This window comes from Panicum virgatum, chromosome 1K, assembly GCF_016808335.1.
Source record: "Panicum virgatum strain AP13 chromosome 1K, P.virgatum_v5, whole genome shotgun sequence".
Taxonomy (NCBI): Eukaryota; Viridiplantae; Streptophyta; class Magnoliopsida; order Poales; family Poaceae; genus Panicum; species Panicum virgatum.
In genome coordinates, this window is record NC_053136.1 from 31,372,055 (window position 1) to 31,396,018 (window position 23,964).

Here is a 23,964-nt window from a genome sequence, read left to right on the forward strand (position 1 = left end):
AGTGCCGGAGTAAAACGACCATAACTTCTTCATCCGGAGTCCGTTTGCGATCAATGACCACTCTTTGAAAAGGTAATTTCATAAGGCTTTCCATGGAGTAGAATTTTGGTACATGTTCTGTGCAGGATGATCAAGGAATTCAACGAAGAAGAGGCAGCAACAAACAATGGAGAATGTGATGACGATGTCACAAGATGTTTGGAGAACCTTGTGCACAAAAGTTGATGATTTGAAGTTGACCAACGCTAGAGGCAACAAGATTAGAGGAACCATGATGCCACCCATCTTCTCCATGGGATGCTCAAGAAGCTTCTAGTCGTGTACAATCAAAAAAAGAGACCGCTCTGATCATCGACACAAAGCATGGGAGCCTCCTTCGATCCCGACACCTTAGGCAAAGCAAGAACCATGGAGACAGACCATTGGAGCCATGCTACTCGCTTTTGAATCAATGGTGATGACCTTGAAGCCAAGGATGCACAACAAGACGCTCTGAAGACCACAAGATCAAGATCATCAACATCTTCGGATCAATTCGTAAGAAGTCATTGTTATCATCAATATTATGCTCAACCTCACAAGCAAATGAAGCATATTTTTAGATATTCAAAAGCTCCACGAAGTTCCCGTCCCAATGAATCAAGAACCAAGTCAATCGGAGATTCCTACAATCGGGTATGGCCAAAACATTGAAGGTTGTGCACTCTGGAAATTTCTGGACAGCACACAGCGCCAAAAGTGAAATAGGCATAACTCCCTCGTTTGGACTCCGTTTAAAGCGAATGACCACTCGTTGGAATGGTAATTTTATAAACATTTCAATAGATCTATATTTTGGTATATGTTCTGTTGAGTATTCAGGAGATATTAAACGAAGAGGAGGCAGGAGCAACATGATGACAACAAGATAGAGAAGACGACGATGATAACAATGAAGGCGAGCTTGGGCGATGTTTTCACCAAGCATACATGATAAAATTCAGAGGCTTGGAGTAGAGGAATAACCCCAATGACATTGGCAAATGAAGGCACAAGCGGTCGACCTTCGACAAATGAAGATGTTGCAAACAAACCACGACGGATTACAAGAGCGCAACATTCAACACATGGAGACGTGAGAAGCAAATCACGACGGACCACGAAGAGTGCATCAAGATGACATCTCGCACGAAGCACCACGACTCCAATGAGTATGAAAAAGCTATGAGGCTAAGGTATACAGTGAATTCTCAAGCTTCTATTGGTTTTGTTGATAATCTTTAAAAATCTCATGCTCGAACCAATAGTCGTAATGAAAGTTTAAATTCTATGCCTTGTTCTTTTCAGGATAATAGGCTAGAGTTTCTTGAGAAGGTTAATTTCATGCTTAAAGAACCTCTGCCTAATAATGAGCTCCGCGCTATGCAAGAAACACATGCTGCATTTAATTACACCATGCCTTGTTGATGAAATTTAATTGAGGATGTGATTATGTTGCATATGTATACAAATAAGTGCAAATCTCGATCTTGCTTTGCGCTTGGTCAAGCTCATGACCCTAAAAGAGCACATGTCGGGAGAAGCCCCGAATTTCACTAACCATGCAGGACATGAAACTCAAATGATGAGGAGGGAAACTGTGCCCAAAATTTTGAACACCATCATCAACATCTTCAAGTTTCAAGAACGGACGTCGCTAAGCCTCATCAATTTTGTGCGCAAGTCCAGAGATTTACAATGCAAGAAAGTTGGATATTCAGGATCTCCATCAAGTCCTCGGTTCAACGCATCCATGATCGATATAATTGAAGACCCACTGGAGGAGCAATGTCTCAAACATCGGAGATGCACGTGCTGAAATCGTCGATAGTAGGCAATCGGCTCATGCCGGAATTCCAACAGTACCTGAAGAACGGGCAATGCTAGTGGTCGCGCATAGCCTGGCGCCTCCCCAGCGTTGTCCCCGCGCGGTGTTCGTACTCCTCCTCTTCCGATTCATACCGGCAACGCAGCTTGTACTGATACTCGTATTTTTCAAGAAGCCGATTGGAAGCTGGGAGTTGATTGCGGATGTGACGCACTTGTTCTTCAGTAATATGTTGCTACTCCAACTCGTCTTCATCCTGGGGCCGTTTGCCAGAATCGGCCTCTCTAAACCTCTGCTCGTCACGGCGGCGTATGGGTCCCGCCATGTTAATCTGGAACGCAAAATTTTGGCCCTCAGGTCTAAGATCCGACAGCTCCACCACGTTAGCCTGTGGGAATGGTTGACTGTCAACATTCATCGTGTGTTGGGCTAGAATTAATCGGCCTTGCTCAATAGCTGATTGGATCTACCGACGCAACTCCTTGCAGTCATTCGTAGCATGGGTGAACGAGTGGTGCCACTTGCAGTACGGCCTCCCCTGCAGCTCTTGCATCGTTGGCAGCTTGTGATTCTCTGGGAGCTTCAACTGCTTTTCCTTGAGCAGTAAGTCGAATATCTGCTCTGCCTTGGCCATGTCAAAATCAAAGCCCTTCAAAAGCCCCTTCTGTTTGACCCACTTGCACGGGACGGGGTTTGCCCCCCCCCCCCCCCCGGGTCCACTCTGCCACAGCCACTTCTTGCTCCCCGCTAGAATCATCAAAATCATCTTCTTGGGCCATATTCACATGGCGCTTGAATTTTTCCTGGTACAGGTCAGGGTAGTGTTCATACGTCGTGAGCTTCTGTACCATGTGCGCTAGAGAGGTGAATTCTAACTGAAAAGCCAGATCCTTGATCGGCTTAGCGAGCTCCAGAACTGCCAAATCGACTACCTCCTATTCTATCATGCGCGATGAGTAGCATCGATTCTTAACCTCTCTGAAGCGCTGCACGTAATCCGCGACACTTTCCCCTCGCTTCTACTTGACTTGGGCGAGGTCGGCAATCCCGGCTTCAGCAGCCTCTGAGTGATACTGGGTGTGGAACTGATCTTCCAGCTGCCTCCATGTGCGGATCGAATCTGGGGCCAATGATGTGTACCACCCAAAGGCTGAGCCCGTGAGGGACTGGCAGAAGAACCGGACCCTCAGAGGATCCGATACTAAAATCATCCCGAGCTGCGTTAGGTATCGGCTCACATGCTCGATGGAGCTGGCCCCTTCTAACCCGCTGAACTTGGTGAACTCTGGGAGCCGATACTTGGGTGGCAACGGGATCAAGTCGTAGTCGCTTGGGTACGGCTCGGAATAGCCGATCGTCTTTCTCTTGGGCAGAATGTCGAACTGGTCCCTTAGTATTGCGCTGATCTGCTCCACACTAAGAACTCCTGGGACCGAGGGCTCAGAACTCGGCCCGGTAGCGTACTTCGCTAGCCATGCTTGTTTCTCCGCATCTGTCCCTGAAGCTCTTGTACTCACCAACTATCCCGCGCATGTTGGGTTGATGTTGTCAGGTATGTACATGCACGTGTAGCCGTGTGGGATCTCCTTAGGCGGCTCGCTCAGGAACTGGCCCTCCCCGGGATCACCGCCGATCTTGTAGACGACGTAGATCGGCGAGCTCTGCGGCCCTGGAGTTGTGAGCGAGTATGGCAATGGCGGCCTAGACTGAAGTGGGGCCTCCCCCCTGTGACTCCCCAGGATTGGTCCCGATGGGGAGTACTGGTTCTTGATCACCTCCAGGACGACGCGATGTGCCACACGCTCGAGCTCGTTCACTAGGCTTTCTGAGTGCCGATGAAGCGAGTGAGCCACCATGTAGTTCATCTCCTGGCGCAGGGCTCTGGTGCGCTCCTCTGATGGTACGGACAAGTCGACGTTGTCAAGAGCGCCTTCGGGTGAGAACCCCTTCCACCTGATGCCGTGGTTGCGGGTCCTTTCGAAAGAGCCGATGAGATCGGCTTCGAACTGAGCTTTGACCTCATCATACTTCTGCTGGTGTTCGGGGGTCAGCTCTTCATACGTGACAGGGTTGGTGGTCGGCGGAACCGGCGCTTGGTTCTGAGGTCCAGTCATCCCGGCGGTGGACGTTGTTGCTGATGAAGGTCCCACTGGGCGTGCCAGAATGTGTTGTCGGTCAAAACCCACCGGCGAGTAGCGACAGGCAACACGAAGAGCCGGGAGGCTGCCGGGGCGCTGGCTGGCACCGGTCCCTCGGTCAACGGCCCAGATCCTGGCACACACCGATGCTTCCGGAGATGCAGGGCGTGCCACCTGACCTATACCTGATCAGGAAGGTGCAAACGTGCTTTCGATGGTTTGCCTGCATGCACAAACACATGTAAACATTAGTCCGAGCCGTGGTCGGCTCCCCGGGACGACTCTTGCATCGGCTTTAAAGAGCCGATCGAGTCCCGGTATCAGATCAGATCTGCATATCTGGATGTTAATAGATAAAATAAATAACTGCAAAAACTGCTTCAATTAGATCTAGTTAATCCAATCCACGACGGTAAAAGCTTCACTGCTAGATCGGAACATCCTACACGTAATTAGGCCTAACGAGCGTAATAGATAACCAAACCATAACAAAAAAAGAGGCCTAAGAATAAGCGAAAGCCGATTCCCGGATCAATCCCTATTAAGATCAAAGCAAAGCATCTAATACGTCGCCGGATCATCCAACCCGTTTGCAAGGCCTAACCTAGCAGATATTAAGCCGATTCTTAAGTATAAGAACAAACCATAACAGATTAGATCTACTAGATAAAAAAGAAACATGGTGTTATCTCTACCAATGTTCAAAAAGGCGCTAGGCGGTTTCTAGGCGGTGACCCACCGCCTAGAGCCTAGGCGAGCCTAAGCGAGCCTAGGCATTTCAAGGCGGTTTGCTAGGCGGTGTCATATACATACGTATACCTTGTCATATACATCATATACCTCTAAAAAAGAAAAACAGAGGACAATTAAGCCTTGAGTTAAAAAATAAGCCAATCAAAGCAGCCCAACAACCCAGCAGCCCAACAGCCCACCTTATCCCCTCCCCTCTCCTCCGGCCCATTCGGCCCAGTAGCCCAACAGCCCACCTTATCCCCTCCCCTCTCCTCCTCTCGTTCCCCTTCCGGTCTTCCCGACGCCCCTGCTTCCGCTCGTTCCCGATGCCACCTCTGCCGCTGCCTCCTCCGCGCCTCTGCTGCCGGCCTTCCTCCTCCTCCTCCGCGCCTGTCCCTACCTCCTCCTCCTCCTCCGCCGCCGCCGCCCGTTCATACCTCGGCCGCTGCCCGTCCCCTGCTTTCTCCTCCTCCGCCGACGCTCGTCCCTGCCTCCTTCTCCTCCCTCTGCCTCCTCCCTCGCCGGCACCGACGAGCTGGCGCCGCCTAGGGGTCCGCCTACCCCCATAGGCCAGGCGGGAACCCCTCGCCTAGAGCCTAGTCGCGCCTAGGCGCCTGCCTAATTCCGCCTTTTTGAACCGTGATCTCTACGCAACTAATTCCTATGCAACGAGAAATATCGTAAGATTAATACATGATCACGCGGAGATAACATGATATTCGTAGATGATACACAACAAGAGCATGATAGATCTACTAAAGGTCATGCTACGAAAATCAGGATAACTAGCACTACTCGCCATCAAAAACGCTTCAGTATGAGTAATACCAAGGTAAAAGCAAGAACAATGCTGCCCTGATCACAAGAAGTGACCAGGGCAGCATGGCGCTTACTTGGATGAAACCCTAGGATTAGGGGTGGCGGTGCGCCGAGAATTGTTGTTGCTAGACGCAATGACGTTCTCCCTTTACGAATGTTATAGGGTACATATTTATAGTCCGGAGACTTGGAAAACAATCTAAACTAACATGTCCATATTGAACTCTATCTCTAACTCAAACTGAACTTAAACCTAAAGGTACATGGCCCAGATGGCCCGAACGCCCACGCAGGAGCCGATTCGTAAGCCTCTTTTAATTTCTGCATTAAGCCCAACTCACTTGCGGTCCATTAATTAACCCTGTTAATTTATGGCGATAACAATTACACAGTACAACTAAGACACTCACACCCCTATGAACACACGTACGTAAACCCTACCCCTATGAGCATCTTCGAAGATTGAGCCGGCAAATCCTCGAGATTGACGAAGTCACCACATGCGTCTCGCTGTCGACGGGAACGTCGCCTACCACTGAATGCACAATGCCGTTAAATCCCAGAATATTCGCTCCCATGGGGAGTCGAACCCCGGACCTCAGGTGCTACCGAGACTCTTATAACCACTAGGCTATATGCTCTTTTGCAAAATTTCAGATATTGTATTCATGGCAAAAGTAAATTTTATTCTATTGGCTTTAGCTTAGCCGATAAAATCAGAGTTCAGGAGAAACTCTTGCATACGACTCTATACATAAATGAATTTGTTTTTCTTCGCGAGACTCATGATGTCTCACCAACAAAAAAAAAAAGCAAATCCCACGTCCACGTAGCGGCGGCTACGTACTTCTCGCAGTAGAAACAGTGTATGTTACAGGATCGCATTTAGGTGAACTGTGAACACACGGGTACCTTGTAACCGAGGTGGGCAAGATATCCACGACTTTGCCGATCCCAATCACAAGACACGGTGGTTCTTTCAAGAAAGAAAAAATCACACGACAATCAACCTCATCGTAGGGCCTAGCTTGAATCAAGGGTCTGAAGTTGGAACTTGCAAGTAGCACCAACCATCCGATTCCCATGCAGTGATCAGATCCCGTCATGTCCATTACAAATCAAGGACAAAAGATATATATACAGATAGGGCTGAAAGAAATCAACTCTTGTTGTAGTTCCATGGAAGACATCGTGAAGCTTCTCCATCGGACTATTTGCTTGTCAGCATAGCCGGCTGCGCTCAAGACACGATCTTGTAGTTCAGAGCATTGTCCCAGATCATGTGAACCACAGACTCCAGCATCTCCTTCAGAGAGGTTTCCTCTGGATCAACATCCTGGGAAATCAAGAAAATGGCATGATCAGTCTGAAGATTACTAAAATGTCAAACGGGGTTGGCTCATGCTGTGTTACTGAGTAGAAGTTGTGATGACAGGGCAACAACTACAGAACCACAATGATGGCAAAAGGGGTTGCTCATAAGAAAAACATGGCATGCACAAGAGATTCAGACTATGAAGTTTACTCTCTTTTCAATTATTTATTGCGACAAGATAATAGGTTGTAGGCACCAAAGGAAAATTAGCATAGCAAACACAGATTTCCAACCCAGCAGTAATTTGCTGCAGAACAGTAAAATGCAACTATTGAGTAGATTTTACTAACCTCCAGTCTACGAGACATTCCGATTAGTTTGAAGGTAACTTCATTGGAAACTTCCCCAGTTGAGCTTCGGTGATCAAATCGGTCAGCATGCCTCAACTTGAGCCTCAGGGTTTCATTTCTGTAAGCTTTATAGTTTGTGTGCCACAGCCCAACTATGCTGAACCTCTCACCAATGGACTCTTTCCCGAGTGGCCATCTAAGTCCCCCTTTCACGTCAGGATCAATAACAGCAGAAGACACCAAGCTCTTTAAAGCATTTTCCACTTCAGACTGCAAGTATCATCAGATAAGTCTGAAAACTATAAAATGGATCATAAAAGAAAGGATTAAGGCGCTCTTGACAAGAACTTACATCTAGGGTTTTCAGGATTCTTTTTGTACATAACATCAGCCTCAGATCAAGACCTTTGAAAAGACAGGATATGTCTTCCACCAAATGCCGCACCTGATTCCATTCAACCTGCATAAAAGGTGTCAGTGCTGAGGAATCACAAGCTGAAGTATGGTTGATGAACACAAAAGGTCCCATGTATGCAGAGTATACCCATCCTTTAATCTTATTAACTACCCCTGTGCCAGGTAAATACAACATGCAATTGCATTCATTGGGGGAAATGAGTTGCAACTTGCAATTACAGAAAATTGAATACAAGGTGGTTAGTTTTCAGAAAAACGGCTGCCTTTAATTCTTTGCTAGCATGTGGTCATGAAACAGGAAAAATACAGAGAATCTTCATTCTTTCAATAAATAAGGTTAGTCAGGAGGTTGAGTTTGATTTGTCACTCCTGGTTTTGAATTAACAGGAAACAGGACATCAAAATTCAGAGCAAACAGTCTGATGAAGAAAATTGACAATAGATGTGGTTGACTTGCTGCTTGCAAGAAAGTAGATAAACCCTTTTTTGTAAAGCGCAAAGTACCCAGAACTTTCACAATCCAATTACTAGATATAAAGTAATGCACGGAAGTTTGCTACTATAAATGATCTACAAGCTTGGACAGACCCACAGCTCACTAATGAGACATCAGCTAAATAATTCAAGTAACAAAAAGGGAGACTGTAGACTTTCAATGACATTTTTTATGTAAACGGCCCATAACAGCGTCTAAAGCAAACATGCATTGGTTTTCATAATGTGTCAGCAATCACCTTTTTGTATAGAACATGACATCAAATATTTAGAATAGCTACATGTTATGGGCAGTGGTAGGATGGGAATTGGTGGAAGGAACGTGACGCAAATTGTATTGAAAAGAAGTAGCAGGCCGTGGCCCTGGACCTCGACGTCGCGCCGGAGCAATGGCTGAAACTCCACGGCGCGACAGGAAGGCAGGGACAAAGCCGATCTAAGATACAATAAGCATAGCCCTAAACTACCGCAGGTCTTGACTTATATAATGCCAAGCCTGCTAACAAACCGGGAAACAAACTAACAACTAATCCTAACAGATCACGCCTCCTTGAATCCTGATTTGTTACGCCTCTTGTACTGAAGTCCGACCATGACATCTCTCCCCCCCTGGACAAGCAGCTCGTCCTCGAGCTGAAACTTGGGAAACAGCTGCTGAAATTCCACCAAAGAAACCCAAGACGTCTCGGATGCTGGTGCGCCCTTCCATCGCACCAGAAGTTCACAATTACCTCGAGCAAGACGGCTCCGAAGAACTTCTTCAGGTTCTACTAACACACGGCCATGACGCATAGCAGGTAACGGTTGCACCTGTGTTGGGGGCTCACCATGGAAAGGCTTGAGAAGACCCACATGAAACACATCATGAATACGCGTCCCGGCAGGCAGGCACAGCTTGTAAGCCACATCACCAATCCGCTCCAGAACTTGGAAAGGACCAAAAAATCGAGGACCCAACTTCCCACGGCCACGAACATCAAGTGACGCCGCTGGTCTGTGCAACAAACGAAGCCACACCCACTGTCCTGGAGCATAGTGCACTGGTCGATGACGGCGATCATACACAGCTTTGTAGTGTTGTTGTGCTTGCTCCAACCGATCTCTAACTTCGGCTAAAAACTCATCACGGTCCAGCATTGCCTTTTCCACTGCTGGCAGCCGCGCGTCTCCATGGTCATAAGACCGAATAGAAGGAGGTGGGCGACCATAAACCACCTCAAACGGAGAAGTCTTCAGCGATTGTTGATAGGAAGAATTATAACAAAATTCTGCCCAAGGAAGCCAGTCTAACCAATTGCGTGGGCGATCTCCTGTAAGGCACCGCAAGTACATGGTGATGACCTTGTTTGTTGCTTCCGACTGGCCGTCCGATTGAGGATGGAACGCTGATGTGAACTGAAGCTTGACACCGGCCAGACGAAACAACTCACGCCAAAAAGAGCTTGTAAATACCGGATCTCTATCACTGACTATTGTCGCCGGTATGCCATGCAGTCGCACAACCTCAGCAAAGAAAGCACGAGCCACCGAAACCGCCGTATATGGATGAGATAAGGCGATGAAGTGAGCGGCCTTGGAGAAACGATCCACCACTGTCATGATGACTGATTTCCCATTCACTTTGGGCAAAGCCTCAATGAAATCCATAGCAAGATCAGACCAGATCGATGAAGGAACCTCCAACGGTTGCAGCAAGCCCCCTGGTTGCAAGTGTTCAGTCTTGTTGCGCTGACAAACTGAGCAGGCACGGACGAAATCCTGGACAACCCGACGATCATTAGGCACATGGAAGTCAGCACGCAGGCGATGTAACGACTTATGAACCCCTTCATGTCCGGCAGCATGGACAGACTCCAGAATTGTAGGCAGAATCCCCGAGGACGGTGCAATGAAAACCCGACCTCTGAACAATATCAAGCCGTCTTTCACCGACCATTGATCTGGCTTAGCACCACCTCTAATAGCATCACGCAACTGGGACAGGTCTGAATCTCCATTGATCTCCTGACGAACTGCCTGAAACAAGCTAAACGTGGGCAACGACAGGGCGGCCAGTTCACCGGAGTGCTCACCCCTGCGAGATAGAGCGTCAGCGACGACGTTCAAAGAGCCCGGTTTGTACTCCACAACAAAATCGAACCCCAGAAGCTTGCTTGCCCATTGATGTTGCGGAATAGTTGTCAAGCGTTGATCCAAGAGGAAACGCAGACTGTGATGATCAGTACGCACGATGAAGCGGCGACCCCAGAGATACGGTCGCCAGTGCCGCACGGCCTGGACCAAACCAATCAGTTCTCGCTCATACGCCGCTAGCTTGGTGTGGCGTGGAGCGATCTGCTTGCTGAAGAATGCGACTGGCCCGCTGCCTTGATGGAGAACAGCGCCGAAGCCAGAGCCCGACGCATCACACTCGACGACGAAGTCGCGGTCGAACGCCGGAAGCTGTAGGACAGGCGCCTCCGTCAGGGCGTGTTGTAGCGTCCGAAACGCCTGTTCCGCATTGGGATTCCAGAAGAACCCTTCCTTCTTGAGCAGCGCGGTAAGAGGCGCGGCGATGGCGCCATAATCGCGGATGAATCGGCGATAGTAGCCCGCCAAGCCGAGGAAGCCACGGACAGCGCGTGCCGATGCAGGACGAGGCCACGAGAGGACGGCCTCCACCTTCTGCTTGTCAACCTCGACGCCGCGCTCCGATATCACATGGCCCAGATATGCCACGGACGGGCGGCCGAATTCGCACTTGGACTTCTTGAGAAATAGCTGATGGTCCTGCAACGTGCGAAGCACCGTGCGAACGTGGCGGAGATGTTCCGACCACGATGAGCTGTAAATTAATATATCATCGAAGAAGACAAGCACGAACCGGCGAAGATACGGTAGGAGGATGTCGTTCATCATGGCTTGAAACGTCGCCGGAGCATTAGTGAGCCCGAACGGCATCACTAGAAACTCGAACAGGCCCTGATGTGTCCTGAACGCCGTCTTCTCCACGTCGTCCGGGTGCATGAGTACCTGATGGTACCCCGAGCGCATGTCCAACTTGGTGAAGAATTTGGCTCCGCGCAGCTCGTCCAGCAGCTCCTCCACCACGGGAATAGGGAACTTGTCCTTGACTGTGGCGTCGTTGAGCGCTCGGTAGTCAACGCAGAAGCGCCACGTGCCGTCGCGCTTGCGGATCAGTAGCGCCGGGGATGAGAAGGCCGACGAGCTGTGCCGGATGATGCCCAGGCGCAACATCTCGTCACACTGACGCTCCAACTCGTCCTTCTGGATGTGTGCGTAGCGGTAGGGACGCACGGCGACGGCACCAATCCCGGGCTTCAGGCGAATGCGGTGGCACAGATGACGCTTGGGAGGGAGGCCCTGTGGTTCGGCGAAGAGGGACTCAAACTCCTCCAGAAGCGCATCCAGGAGATCGCCATCGCGGCTCATCAGGGACGACGACGTGAGCCCTGGTGAGAAGGCCATGCCGTGCCATGTAATTGGTCTTCCAGCGCGCGTGAAACACATGGTATGCTTGGCGAAATCCCACAGGATCGGACCCAACGAGCTCAACCACTGCACGCCCAGCACCATGTCGTATGCACCGAGAGGAAGCGCATAAAGGTCGATGTCGAACGCCTCGTTGCCGATGTGGACGTTCTGTTCGAGCGCCTTGCCTGGGGACGCCACCCGGTCACCATTGGCGACGATCACCGAGAGGTTGGGGCTTGGAAGGAGACGAACGCCCGCCCTCTGCGCCATGTTGACGTCGATGAAGTTGTGGGACGAGCCGGAGTCGAGGAGGGCGACCCCAGTGACGCCGGCGATGGAGATGCGCACTGTCATGGTTTGGCAACCACGAGCGCGCACGCCTGAGATCGCGTGCAGGGAGATGCCTGGCGCATCATCAGTGGCTGAGATGGCGGCCACCGTCGCGGGTTCCTCCGTGTCATCGAACCCCACAACCTCGATGACGAAGAGCTTCTTGCACCGATGACCAGCGACGAACTTCTCATCGCAGTTGTAGCATAGGCCGTCCGCCCGGCGTTGGGTCATCTCGGCTGGAGAGAGACGACGACGTGGCAGGGTGGACGCGAGCGAGGTGGTTCGGCTCGACCCTGCTGGAGCCGAGGAAGCCGCATCGTGGGGTGTTGCAGACGAGACGGCTGTCATGGAGGCGGCCGGAGCCCGGAACGAGGAGCGCGCGCCCCGCGCAGGCGCCGGGTCGGTAGATGACAGAGACATGCGCTGCTCGTAGGCTCTAGCAAGCATGATGGCATCATCAAGGGACGTCGGGCGGCGTAGGGCGACGTCGGTCTTGAGCGGGTTGACGAGGCCGGCCGTGTACATCTGGACCAACTGGGACTCTGTAAGATCAGCATCTCGGCAGGCGAGGGCGAGGAACTTGTCGGTGTAGTCGTTCACGGTCCCGTCCCGGCGAAGTATCATGATCTCGCCAATGGGGCTATCCGTCATGGGCGGCCCGAAGCGTTGCTGCACGAGTTGTGCGAACCGGCGCCACGACGGAGTACCCGACGTCAACTCTAGCCGAGAAAACCAGAGTTGGGCTGACCCCGTGAGATGGAGGGACGCGTATGGAACGCGCCGGCGCTCCGGTGTGTTCTGGCACCGGAAGAAGGTCTCACAGCGATTCAGCCACGGCAGGGGGTCCTCCTTTCCATCGAAGGTCGGGAACTCGATGCGTGCGCGCGGGTGGAAGCGTGGATCGCCGTCGTCGTCCTCGGCGTCCCGGTGAGGGAGGTGCGGTGTCTCACGGAACGGGAGGGGCCCCGACGCTGACGCGTCTCCCCCCGCGATGTCGTCCTTGGGGTGACCGCGGTCACCGCGCTGCGCTTGCTCCAAGCGCGTCACGGCGAGGCTGAGGGCGGCGATCTGATTTGCGCCTTCGAACGCCGCTGCCTGGAGGGTGGTGACCTTGTCCGGCAGGCCGTCAAGCTGTTTGGCGAGCGGGAGCAAGGGTTTGAGGGCGGCGGTTTGCGTAGCGAGCTCGGAAACCTTGGCGGCGAGGTCGGTGAGGGTGGTGAGCATGTCGTCGACGGTCGCTTCCAGGACGGTCTTCTCGTCGTCAGCCGCCATGGACACGGAACCAAGGCTATCTGATACCAAGGTGTTATGGGCAGTGGTAGGATGGGAATTGGTGGAAGGAACGTGACGCAAATTGTATTGAAAAGAAGTAGCAGGCCGTGGCCCTGGACCTCGACGTCGCGCCGGAGCAATGGCTGAAACTCCACGGCGCGACAGGAAGGCAGGGACAAAGCCGATCTAAGATACAATAAGCATAGCCCTAAACTACCGCAGGTCTTGACTTATATAATGCCAAGCCTGCTAACAAACCGGGAAACAAACTAACAACTAATCCTAACAGATCACGCCTCCTTGAATCCTGATTTGTTACGCCTCTTGTACTGAAGTCCGACCATGACACTACAGTTGAGTAATGGGAAAGACCCAATATATACCAGTAACTTTTGTGATTAGACGTGCCTAATCATCAAATGCTAACTTCTGTGATTAGACGTGTCTAATCATCAAGTGCTAAAAAATATCAAACATGTAGTATCCTCAGGATTCACAAGTTATTACAGCCAGCAGTTATAGTAATAAATTGATGGCATCAATCAATATATTTTATTTATGTTAGAAAAAAAATCAAGACATGTCATTGCCCTCAAAGCTAGCTTAAGTCGTTGAAATGAGCTGCAATGTAACCAAACCAGGTGCAAATGCAAAGGTCATGACACAATGATTCATGATAAACTCACCTTATGGATAACAAGGCTCCCATCTTCTTCCACGGTGCATTTGCAAGATATTGTAGAGTCACTTTGGTGCTTGTCAAACACCTGTGGCAAAATTGCAGACCCCAAAATCCATTTACTCATCTGAACCCAAAACAAATCATAGTTCATATTGCATTGGAGTGTTATAGGACAATAAACCTTCACATGGTAGTGCTTCTTGGACGAATCAAACTCCAGCCCCATCCTCTTCACCACGGATTGCTCCATATCATCCAGATACTCACTAGGCACATTCGTGTAGAACGATTTATGCAACTGGCTCTTGTAACCATATTCCCCTGATTTCGCGGCCTTGCGTAGTGTGTCCAAGGAGACGGGCGATCGATTTCTGCAAGACATCGTCCACAGCAAGTCGTTGCATTCAGCATTGATCACAAGATGGCGCAAAGCACATGTCCAAGAAATGGTAAGTGGGATGAGCAGATGAAGAGAGGACTCACGGCTGGGACTGGAAGAGCACCTTTCCCACCCTGGCCACGAGACTCAGCTTCACCAACTCTTCCTCATTGGGCGCGTAGCTCGCCTTGGCCCTCTCCGCGGCGGCGAGGAGGTCGGGCAAGAACCTCTCGGCGATGGCGGTGACCGCGGCCGCCGTGGAGCCCTGTCCTGGGGCGGACGCGACGAGGGCGAGGGGCTTGGCGCCGGTCTTGCGCTCGATGGGGTCGCAGGGGAAGGGCTCGAGGCGGAGGGTGGGCTCCTCGCCGTCGCCGTCTTCGGGGCCAGGGGAGAAGGGCGGGAGGGGGGACCAGCGGGATACGCAGCCGGCGGCGTGGATGATCTTGTTGGAAGGGCGCGAGTGGCGCCCGCCGGCGCCGCGGCCGCGGCCGCGCGGGGAGGAGAGGGAGAGCGAGCGGAGGGAGGAGGAGAGGGACGGAGGGGGCGGATTCGGGGTGGGCGCGGATTCGGAGGAGCTGGGGTGGCGCTTGTGGGGCGGGAGGTACGCCATGGCCGCCGCCGGTGGCGGCGGGCGCCGGCGAAGAGGTTTTGGAGTGGGCGTGGGGGAGAAGGGGAAACGGAAGTTGGTTGGAATGCAAAGGAGGCTTGGCCGCTTCGGCTTTAGTGGCATTTTTTTTCTTTTTTGTTTTTGCCGTACACTCATTACTGATGAACCTTTTTACATTCTTGTAACTGCGACTAATTGCTTCTAAAGTTTCTATTTGAAAATACTTTTGGAATTCCTTCATTAATTCATTAAATATGTGGGTTCCTACCTGATACCTTGCACTAAATGATGTTGCAAATGGAATTAACATTGCTGCAGCTGGAAAAATATTTCCTCGACAATTAAAAGTTTTATTATGATCAATATTTTCTAGTATTCGACATGTCTAAAGATGATATCACAAAGTATAATGCTTCTTAATAACCTAAAGTGACAGTACAAAGATATACTCCCACTCAACAGAACCAAAGCGAATCTCTCTGTTAGACATGATGTCTACGTCATATTTTCTTTAGTTGGAAAGCATCCACTCGGCCTTCTTCCCCAGTCTACCACTGATGGCAGACTAATCGACGCTAAAAGATACATAGTGGGTCACCTATCATTTAGCTTTTCATTTGGACTTATAGTTGGCCATGCAGCCCGAGCCCGTTGGCCCGGCACAGAGCCCTTTTTTTTTACCCGGCCCAAGCACGGCCCGGCCCGGTGGCCAACGGGCCCGGGCTAGCACGGCCCGAGGGAGCGAGCCGTGCTTGGGCCGCACCCTAGGCCCATGGCATGGCACGGACACGGCCCGCTCCAACGGTCAGCCCGGTGGCGTCCCGTTACCCCCCGCCCCCTCCCCCCAACGTCTCTTTTGCCGCCGCGGCCCAACCCACAACCGCCGCCCCGCCCCCTATAAAAGCCGACGCCTCCCCCCCAAACCCTAACCAGCCACCCGACCTCTGCCCTCCCGCCCGCCGCACTCGCTCTCGTCTCTGCTCTCGCTCTCATCTCTAGATCCGTCGGCTGCCGCTTACCTCCGACCGTCCCCGGCTCCGATGACCACGCTGCCGCTCCTCCACCTTGACTTGAGCTAACAAACGCTGTCTCCTCGCCTCCTCCCTCCCTCCTCTCCCCTCCTCTCCTCTGTCCTCTCTATCACGCCGGACTATGTGAGTTCGTGTACTGTCCTCCTCCGCCGGTCGCTGTTGATTCTAATTTCTAATTGGTGTCTGTCTCCTCTGGGTTCCCTCGTCCTCTCCGGCACCGAGCTCCGGTGGTAGCGCAGGTATGCACCCGGAACCCTAACCCTAACCCTAGATTTGGTCTTGGTTGTCTCTCTCACTCTCCATTGTCCTCTGCGCAGGTCGGTGCCTGATGCCGCGTCTTCCTCCTCTGGAATAAACATGGCTAGGCGCCACCAGCGTGCACCATCGAGGAACGGTGCTGGGGATCAGGGCTCGTCGGAGCTCGGGGTCGCCATGGCGGGTGCGGATGAGCACCCCCTCCACGGCTCTGACTCCCAGGCAGACCTGGACGAGCTGGAAATCGAGGACGACGATGACACCCATGAATACACAGCGACATTGTTTGGTATCGATGTCGGCGACGGCAATGTTCATAACAATGTCGTCGATGTTGATGCTGACGACAATGGTGGAGGGCTCCGGTGGCAGCGGCAGGGGCTTGCTCCACTGACACTCATGGTACCTCATCCAGTGGTAAGCGCAAATCTTCTGTTTGGGCTGATTTTAAGGAGGTCAAGGAAAATGATGTTAGAGTTGCTGCTATCTGTAAGATGTGTAGTAAGAGGTTGTCTACTAGATCTTGTGCTGGTACTGGTCATTTGATTAGGCACCAGGCATCTTGTAGGAAAAAGACTGATCATGCTCATAGGGTCCAATCTAGGCTTGCTCTTAATCGTGATGGTTTCCATAACTGGGTGTATAATCCTGTTGTAGCTCGTACTGAGTTGTGCCGCTTGATTGCTAGGCTGGACCTTCCTTTGGGCATAGGTAATACACAGGCTTGGGAGGATTACATTACTCGTGCTCATAACTCTCGCTTTGCTAATGTTTCTAGACAGCACCACTAGAGATCTTGCTAAATTGTTTGCTGAATGATGTGATGTGCTTATGAAATCGGTGTTGCCTGCTGCTTCTTCTGTTTTCTTAACTTCAGAAATTTGGTCTGGTAATGCTAAGGAGGACTATATTAGTGTGGTTTCTCATTATGTGAATGCTGATTGGGAGTTGCAAAAAAGGGTGATTGGTTTTAGGCTGATTGAGGTCAAACATTCTGGTGAAAATATTGCTGAAAGGATAGTTAGTGTGGTTGAGGAGTTTGGTTTGATTGATAAGATCTTTGCTGTCACTCTAGACAATGCTTCTTCTAATGCTAAGGCTATGGAGACTTTGACACCTATGTTCTTTGGTTACTTAGGTTCTGATCCTGCACCTACTCCTTCTGATCCTGATAAGCGTAAGTAGTGTCTTGTGCATCAACGTTGTGCCTGTCATATCATTAATCTTATTGTCAAATCTGGTTTGAAGAGGCTGAAACATGTTACTGAAGATTTTAGAACTGCAATTAACTTCTTGAATTCCTCTAATCAAAGAATTGCATTGTGTTAAACAATATTGTAATGCTAAGGGTGCTAGGCCTAGAAAGTATGGCTTGGATATGTATGTTAGATGGAATTCTACTTATCTGATGCTTAAACACTTGATGCCATACAAGGATATCTTTTTTGTGTTCATTAATTCTCATTATGGTTCAGAATTATTGTCTAGATATCATTGGCTTGTTGCTGAAAAGGTAATGGAATTCCTGGAACTCTTCTATGATTCTACTGTTGTTCTTTCTGGTGTTTATTACCCCACAAGTCCACTTGTTTTGCATCATATCTTGGAGATTGCATCTCATTTGCATGCTGCTGAAAGAGATCATAACTTTAGAAACATTGTTGCTCCTATGAAGCTTAATTTTTTTAAATATTGGGAGGACATACCAGTGATATATTCATATGCATTCATTCTAGATCCTAGAGCTAAGATGAAAGGTTTCTTTAATGTTCTGCAATTACTTGAAAATAGTACTGGAGCCTCTTACAATGCATACTATGGTTATGTCAAATATGAATTGTATAAAGTGTTTGCTAAATATGAGACTAAGTTTGGTGCATCTAGATCTCAAAGGGTTCCACAGCCATCAGCTCATTCAGGTAAGAAAAAGAAAGCATGGGCAAAGATCTTTGGAGACAATGCTGGTTCAGGTGTTGTTGGTCCTCCCCTTGTCTCTTCCTCCTCATCTTCATCTGGTGCTGTTAGTGAGCTCTCAGCTTACTTAGACAGTGATTGTGTCACTGCTTATGATGATGATTTTGACTTACTTCTCTGGTGGTGTGATCATAAGCTAATCTATCCAATCCTATCTATAATGGCCAGAGATATTATGCTGTTCCTGTATCTATTGTCTCTTCCGAGTCTTGTTTCAGTTTGACAGGCAGGATACTTGAAGATCGTCGACGTCGCCTGTCACCAGAGAATGTGGAGATGCTCACTTGCATCAAGGATTAGGAGCTAGGAGCAAGAAGGGAACAACATGATGCTGAGGTCACAGAGCTTGAACAGGCATTCGAGAACATGTACCTTGATGAAGAAGAAGGCACTGGTGGTGGTGGTGCTGATGCTATGAGCTAAGAGTCTGAGAGAGTGAGACTGAGAGTTCTGCTTTTGCTGTGAGATGAGTGACCATTTGAACTCATTGTCATTTTGGGTGGCCATTTAAATTGTGCCACTGTGGTTTGTAATAACTTAACTAAGACTTAATTATTCTGAGCTGGCTGCACTGTTTTTTTCTTTCTAAAGTTTCTCACAAGGGTAAGTTTTACCTAGAAAGGTTTTTAATGAGGCAGCATTGCACATCAGCTCATTTTGATTATCATATTCTTGCTATCTCTTGAGTCTTGACTTGATTGTGGCTTTGTGACTTGTGTTGTGAGTATGTGAATGAAATTTTGAATGTATTCTGTGAATGTAAAATTGTGACTAAGACTAACTGTGAATGTGAAAAAAAATTGAAGTGTTTGAGGTATTTTAAGGGTAATGGGTCATGGGCTGACACGGTCCGTGGATTGGGCCGTGCTTCACGGGCCGGCACGGTACGAAAAACGGCCCATAGGGCCGTGCCCGGGACGGAGGCCAGGCATGAAGCCCACATCGGCACGGCCCGTGAGGCCCGTCTGCCCGTGTCGGCCCGACGTCATTCGGGGCGTGCCGGCCCGGCATCAGGCCGGGCTGACCCGTTGGCAATCTATATTTGGACTGAACGGTCATTTAAACTGGTTAAATAGGTGATCAAACGTAAATGGCTAATCACACCGTAGTGATTACACAACGTGTAAATAGACTAAACAGCCATACAAACAAAAAGTATGCCTAATTTACATCTTATAGCAATACTCATTCCTTACTACATAGACGAACCACCATGCACCCATATAAATCAGCAAGACAAAGTAGGCGTCCTTCAATTTTTCCCCGATGGTCAAGTTGATCCCTCAAGTTTCAAATTGGCCAATTTGATCCTTAACTTTTATTTTTTGGTCAAATTTATTTATCCTTACCGTAATGTGTGGCTCTCCATATTAGCAATGAGAATAATATAAAATGTCCCTTTTACCCTTATCTCCTTCCTACCCTCCTCAACTTCCACCGACATGTCATTGCATAATTTACCTGGAACTATATGTAATTTCCTCGTCAATGGAGTAACTTGGAGCATCGGATTTTAGAACTTGAATTCTAGTATTCAAGTTAGATGATCAAATTTTAAATTCTATAACTTTGAGTAGGGTAGTCTAGGTTAACGTTTGTAAGAAATTGAGGGAAAGAAGGAGCCAATAACAAATATATCTTTTTGTATTCGTTTCATGCAAATTTGGAGAGCCACACCAACGCAAGGATGAGTTTGACAAAGAAACAAAATTTGAGGGGCTAGATTGGCCGATCCAATAGTCTAGGGACGAACTTGACCGACAAGGCAAACTTGAGGAACTAAAATGCCTATTTTGCCAATCGACAACATCGTCTTGCAACAGAAATCACTATTCACAAATCCTCGATAGTATTGCTTGATTGTTTCTACAAATTGTTGAACTCCTATATGCTCATAATAAATGCCCCCTAATGTGATGTGCAAGTATAAATAAACAACACAACAATGAAAAATAACTAAAAAGTCAGTAAGATATATTGCTCCGTCCTAAATTATAAGTTGTTTTGACTTCTCTACATATATATAGTTTATGCTATTCAACTAGATATATGTTATATCTAGATTAATAGTAAAGACTATAAATCTATAAATTGCATTGAAAATGGAGTATAATTTGGAACGGGGAGTACTACTTATTATAACAAAAAATATAAAACTATATTATGACAGTTTATTACTTGCTTAGATCATGGACTAGAAAAAGGAACAATAGGACATAACAAAATGCATAAATTCTATACAATATATTGATGATCAGAATGCACTATGGCGCTGCACAAATATGAATAATAAGATAAATGCAAAGGAAATAACAAATAAAAGTGATTTAAGTTTTATATTACAAATACAAGACAACCATAGTATGCCTCAATAACATAGAATTGATCTTCTAGAATGTCTATGAAACAAGAATTTAATTCTCCATTTTAGAAGGTTTAAATTTGAGGAAAAATTGCATCATAAACTTCAGCAATGTGCTCATCGTATATGCATCACTATAAAGTCTAAATAACATCGGACCAATAGAATATGAAAAAATACGATGGTTCACCCAGCTTGTAGTTCAGTTTAGCGTTGGTTTGTGAAACAACTCCACGTTGTAGCATCACGATTTGCGTAAAACGTGTGAAGTCAATAGACCCTAGTAGGATCGTCAGCGGTGACGCTTGAAGTTGCTTTTCTCCTGTTGTGCTTATCCCTACTTTGTCTAATGCGATCGGCAGTCTCGGGCGGTTGGTAGAAAAAACTACTGTAAATAAACAGCACACTCCTATAGCTCGGTTTTTCTCAGGTCTGCAAAACGGGAAACGTCGTTGTGTCCTGTGGGCCCCTGAACGGATTTCTCGTCAATGTTTTTTTTTCTAACTAAAACAAAGAAGAATTGGAGGCCTCGCGGCCCTCGCCCCCCGTCTTGTAGGAAGAGAAGTCCACACTGAGCAAGTGATCGAGCAGCAGCAGGGTCGTCTTCTTCGCCGCGCGCCCCCAGGCAGTTCGACACCCTCTCTCCTTCGCGCCCGCTCCGACGATGGGTGACACCACCGCCGCCCCCACTCTCGGCCTCACCAGGCCCAACGCCGTCGACCCGCCTCAGGTGCGCCGCCGGTTTCTGTGATCACGGCTAAGTGGGCTAACCTTGCTGCTGAAACTTTCATCATTCACGAACCGCTCTGCTACACAAAGATCATCTTTTTTGTTCTTTTAATCTTATCGATTTAACTGCCTAGACGACGCTTCGCGCGAGATTCAGTAAGCTCAGCCTGCGCCGCACTCCTCTTGTTTGTTCCTGCGTTCTTGCAGGTCACTCTTGCCGCTAAGGACGTCGAGTTCTCCGCCTGGAACGGGGACATTCTCGCCGTTGCGGTCACCGAGAAGGATCTGCAGTCCGGAGCACCGGACCCCAAGTTCCAGAACGCCGTCCTGAGGAGGCTGGACGGGCAGCTCGGCGGCCTCCTGTCGGCCGCGGCGGCGGCGGAGGATTTCGCCGGCAAACCCGGGCAGTCGGTGGTTCTCCGCGTCCAGGGGCAGGGGTTCAAGAGGGTGGCTCTGATCGGCTTCGTCGCCCACAACGCCGGTTGCCTGCGGGGCCTCGGCGAGTCAGTCGCGTCCGTCGCCAAGGCCGCCAAGGCTGCCCGCGCCGCCATCGTTCTTGCCTCCCCCAGTGCGATCCAGGGAGAGTTATTCAAGCTGAACGCTGCCGCAGCAATCGCTTCAGGTACTTTGATCAGTGCTCCTGGAATGACGGTTATGGAATGCATTAGCCTGATGCTGCTGGGATATGGGATTAATTTCTGCCTGTTTGAGCTGCATGTAGGAACTGTGCTGGGATTGCACGAGGACACCAGATACAAGTCTGAATGGAAAAAAGGTGCTTCTGAAACAACTAGACCTTATTGGGTTGGGCTCTGGTCCGGAGGTTGATCAGAAACTGAAGCATGTCAACCATGTTTCCTCGGGCGTCATACTTGGGAGAGACCTTGTGAACTCGCCCGCCAATGTCCTTACCCCTGGTAACATCGTGACATATGATTAGTGGCACAGGCATGAGACCTGGTGACATCGTGACTGCTTCTAACGGGAAGACAATCGAGGTACATACATTTAGTGTGTTTGAAATCAAAATACCAGAGTCCAGACTCCGGATGATCCGAGAGCATAGTATGATATAATGATAGTGATCTAGTTGCGGCGGAACCATATATCCTGATTGTTCCAAAGATGATTATCTAGCTTCTATGGTCCATTGATCATTTTCCCTTGTTTTGTAGAACGTATTTATCTTCATATATTTATGTAAATATGCTTCTTCAGGTAGACAACACTGATGCAGAGGGAAGGCTTACACTTGCTGATGCTTTGGTGTATGCTTGTAATCAAGGTGTCGACAAGGTAATGCGTTATTATTCTTTTTTCCAGTGACATTGTCAGCTCATATAATTGTCATTCTGGATGTTCTTCTATACATCATGTCGGCTGCTAACTGCTGCTAATTGCTATACGAGCTCCTGAAGTCCTCGTGATCCTGCTGGCGACTATTGACCTGTCAACTTTGGGCTATGCCTTGCAACTATGCAACCTATCATTATCAATAATGGACTTGACTCATTGCAATCTCTCGTTCTTCAGATTATTGATCTGGCAACACTGACCGGCGCCATGCGTGTTGCCCTTGGGCCTAGCATTGCTGGTAATTAAGCTTGGCCGCCCAGAATCCTCTCATCATTTTCATTCCCCGATGCTCCTCTGCGCCGATTAACTATGATGAGTTGTTCCAGACCTGCATTATCTATCCAAAGGAGATTAACGCCTTCCACAAACAGGGATCTTCACACCAAGCGATGAGCTAGCCGAGGAATTTGTGGGTGCCTCTGAGGTCACCGGGGAGAAGTTCTGGAGGCTGCCCTTGGAGGAGAGCTACTGGGAGGACATGAAGTCCGGCATCGCTGATATGCTCAACACCGGCCCTATGCAGCCCAAGGGAGGTGCCACCACTGCCGCATTGTTCCTCAAACAGGTACGTACTGCTCTACGAATCTTACTAACGAGCAGCGAGCAGTAGCAGTTATATTCTACTAATAATGGCGCTGATACGCATCTGTTTGGGTGTTGCAGTTTGTTGACGAGAAGGTCCAGTGGATGCACATGGACATTGCAGGCACGGTATGGAGCTACAAGAAGCAGGGGGCTACCGGTTTCGGAGTCGCCACCTTGGTGGAGTGGGTTCTCAAGAACTCGTCGTCGTGATGAAATCCTTCAGTAATGCTTCACATTGGAGGGATGAAGCAAGGAACGTAATGATACTACGGAGAATGTACCCGGTGTTACCGCCCATTATTAGAGTGTTATCGTGTTACTAACTTTAGTTACATTTCAATTTGTACATAAAAAATTATCTAAAAATATGAGTGAATAGAGCACGTAAGCCTCAGCTAATATGCAAAGTTTAAGGTTGAAAAAAATTGTGCAAGAAGAAACAAAAAAGAGAAACTTACACTTAAATTGTTGCGGGTTCAACTGTTCATCTCGGATCTGTAACCCGCTTTTTTTTAAAAAAATAAAGACAGGAGCGCTCCCTCATCATATAAGTAGAAGAAGAAAGTGTGTTCTTACAATAGTTGTGATTACATAAAAAATGTAACATCCCGAAAATTCACCCAAGGAAATTACTCGCTAAAAATAAATTTCGAAATCATTTCAAAATTTCTTTCGTCGTTGAGCTCAAATTTCCTTGTCACCTAAATTCTATCTTTTGCCTAAACCTCCATTTATCTATTCTCTCTCATCATATAGGCTCCAGCTAATTAGCTTCCTCCCTCACTAATCTCTCTTGTTTTGTTTCTCACCTAT

General features: G+C 48.9%; 1 protein-coding gene and 1 pseudogene across 1 annotated transcript; one reads left to right on the forward strand and one right to left on the reverse strand.

Annotated features, from left to right (window-relative positions):
• Nucleotides 1-6,532: 6,532 nt before the first annotated feature.
• LOC120702753 lies at nucleotides 6,533-14,963 on the reverse strand. Its single transcript, XM_039986680.1, has 6 exons — nucleotides 14,357-14,963; nucleotides 14,055-14,244; nucleotides 13,878-13,958; nucleotides 7,553-7,660; nucleotides 7,201-7,470; nucleotides 6,533-6,871 (listed from the first exon to the last, which is right to left on the reverse strand). Exons 1-6 carry the CDS (start codon nucleotides 14,860-14,862, stop codon nucleotides 6,776-6,778), a joined length of 1,251 nt encoding a protein of 416 aa, XP_039842614.1. The 5' UTR covers nucleotides 14,863-14,963; the 3' UTR covers nucleotides 6,533-6,775.
• A 6,073-nt stretch (nucleotides 14,964-21,036) lies between these two features.
• Nucleotides 21,037-23,552, forward strand: LOC120702764 (annotated as a pseudogene).
• Nucleotides 23,553-23,964: the final 412 nt, after the last annotated feature.

Excerpts from the sequence above, each read along its gene's own strand:
- LOC120702753 (XM_039986680.1), bottom strand. The coding sequence starts at position 14,862 with ATGGCGTACCTCCCGCCCCACAAGCGCCACCCCAGCTCCTCCGAATCC. Across the intron at positions 7,661-13,877 it reads GGAGCCTTGTTATCCATAAG|GTTGAATGGAATCAGGTGCG; the intron begins GTGAGTTTATCA and ends CCTTTTATGCAG. Across the intron at positions 6,872-7,200 it reads GAATGTCTCGTAGACTGGAG|GATGTTGATCCAGAGGAAAC; the intron begins GTTAGTAAAATC and ends TTGATTTCCCAG.